General features: G+C 22.8%; 1 protein-coding gene across 1 annotated transcript in view, besides 1 other annotated feature; it reads right to left on the bottom strand.

Annotated features, from left to right (window-relative positions):
* Positions 1-646: 646 nt before the first annotated feature.
* The window catches only part of EDI_139210 (tyrosine protein kinase, putative), a gene marked incomplete at both ends in the record, with an annotated part of 1,477 nt that continues 537 nt past the window's right edge, over positions 647-1,586 (bottom strand). The window contains one exon of the mRNA XM_001739543.1: positions 647-1,580. Coding sequence (XP_001739595.1) covers positions 647-1,580 — 934 coding nt within the window. The remainder of the gene's footprint in view (positions 1,581-1,586) is intronic.
* Positions 1,359-1,502: a microsatellite.

Below are 1,586 nucleotides of genomic sequence, written 5' to 3'. Positions count from 1 at the left end.
AAGAAATATGAGAGGTGAAAGTTTAATTGTTATAAGTTATTATTTTTTTGTTTATCTCTTTATCAATGAATTCAAAGATAAGCTCTTTTCTTAATTTGGTATTTTTTAATTGCCTACATGTAGCATTTGATTATAAAATATTCTTTAGAATAAATAATTTCATAGTTAACTTCATTTTAGAGAATTATGATTGATAGTGTAACTCAAAAAAATATAAGAAAATATTCAACTAAAAACTTTTATTGACAAGACTTTCTTAAAATAAACATATTGAAGATATTTTATTTGTCATTGTAATGTATTAAATATTAAAACAATAAAACATCACAATAAAAACCATTTTTATTTATTTTATTTCATTTCTTTCTAACATTCTTACTATTCTTCTATTGTTATTCTTTCTTTTGGTTCTTGTTTCCATGTTTTTTCAATAATTTCTTTAATATCTTCTTTAACTTCTTGTATTATTGGTGGTCGTTTACCTGTTGATATTGTATTTGCTATATCCCATGGATATTTATATATTTCTTTAGGAAATGGTTCTTCCCATGTAATGATTTGTAACATTATTTGAATATGAATATATATCTGATGCCATTTTATAATGTTCTCGATTTAATACTTCAGGTGCCATGTATTTTGGTGATCATATCCCTTTTGTAAATGTCATATTTGTCATCATCATATTAATGTTTCTTGAACTTCCAAAATCTGTTAATTTACAATTAATTCCAATATTATCATCAAGTGTTATAACAAGAAAATTATCTGGTTTAATATCTCGATGTATTATTCCATTTGAATGAAGATATGAAATTCCTTTTGCTCCATCTAGCATGAATTTAATTCTTATTTTATTTGGTATTTCAGTGTTTGTTCTTTTATTAATTAAATCTTGTATTGATCCATATTTTGCATATTCTGTTATCATACATATTTTATTAGGAATAAATACTGCTCCATAAAATTGAATAATATATTCACTTCTAAATTTATCTAACATCATTACTTCTTTCTCAAATTCTTTCATTTTATCTTCATCTTTATCAATTTCTTTCATTTTTTTAATTGCTACTTGATTCCCTCTAAATTCTCCTATATATACAATTCCAAATGATCCTTCTCCTATTTTATGTTCTTCTTTTATTTCATCTGGATCAAGTCGTGTTGATATTTGTGTTTCTCCTTTAATTGAAATACTTTTAATTATTTCTTCTTGTGTTTTATTAAGTGTTTTACTAATTATCATTATTTGTTCTTTAATTTTAGTAGTACATTTGATTGTAATGAATATTTCAAATTCACATGCATATCCTCCTTCAATTGTAATAATATTTGGTTTGACTCTAATTGAATATTTTTCATTTTCTTCTTTACTACTTATTTGTATTTTCTTTTTTTCTTTATTTTCATTTCCAATACATATTAATTCTCTGATTTCTTTATTTACTTCAATTTTTTCTCCTTCTCCTATTTCTATTTCTTTTTTATTTGTTATTATTCCATCTCCAAGTGTTATGAATTTGATATTTGATTGTGAAATTTTAAATATTGTTGTTGTTTTCTCTTGTTCTTTCTTTCTTTAC

This window comes from Entamoeba dispar, genomic scaffold (assembly GCF_000209125.1).
Source record: "Entamoeba dispar SAW760 scf_1105229462229 genomic scaffold, whole genome shotgun sequence".
Classification (NCBI taxonomy): domain Eukaryota; phylum Evosea; order Mastigamoebida; family Endamoebidae; genus Entamoeba; species Entamoeba dispar.
Note: the sequence above shows the minus strand (reverse complement) of the source record. Positions and strands in the feature narration are given on the sequence as shown.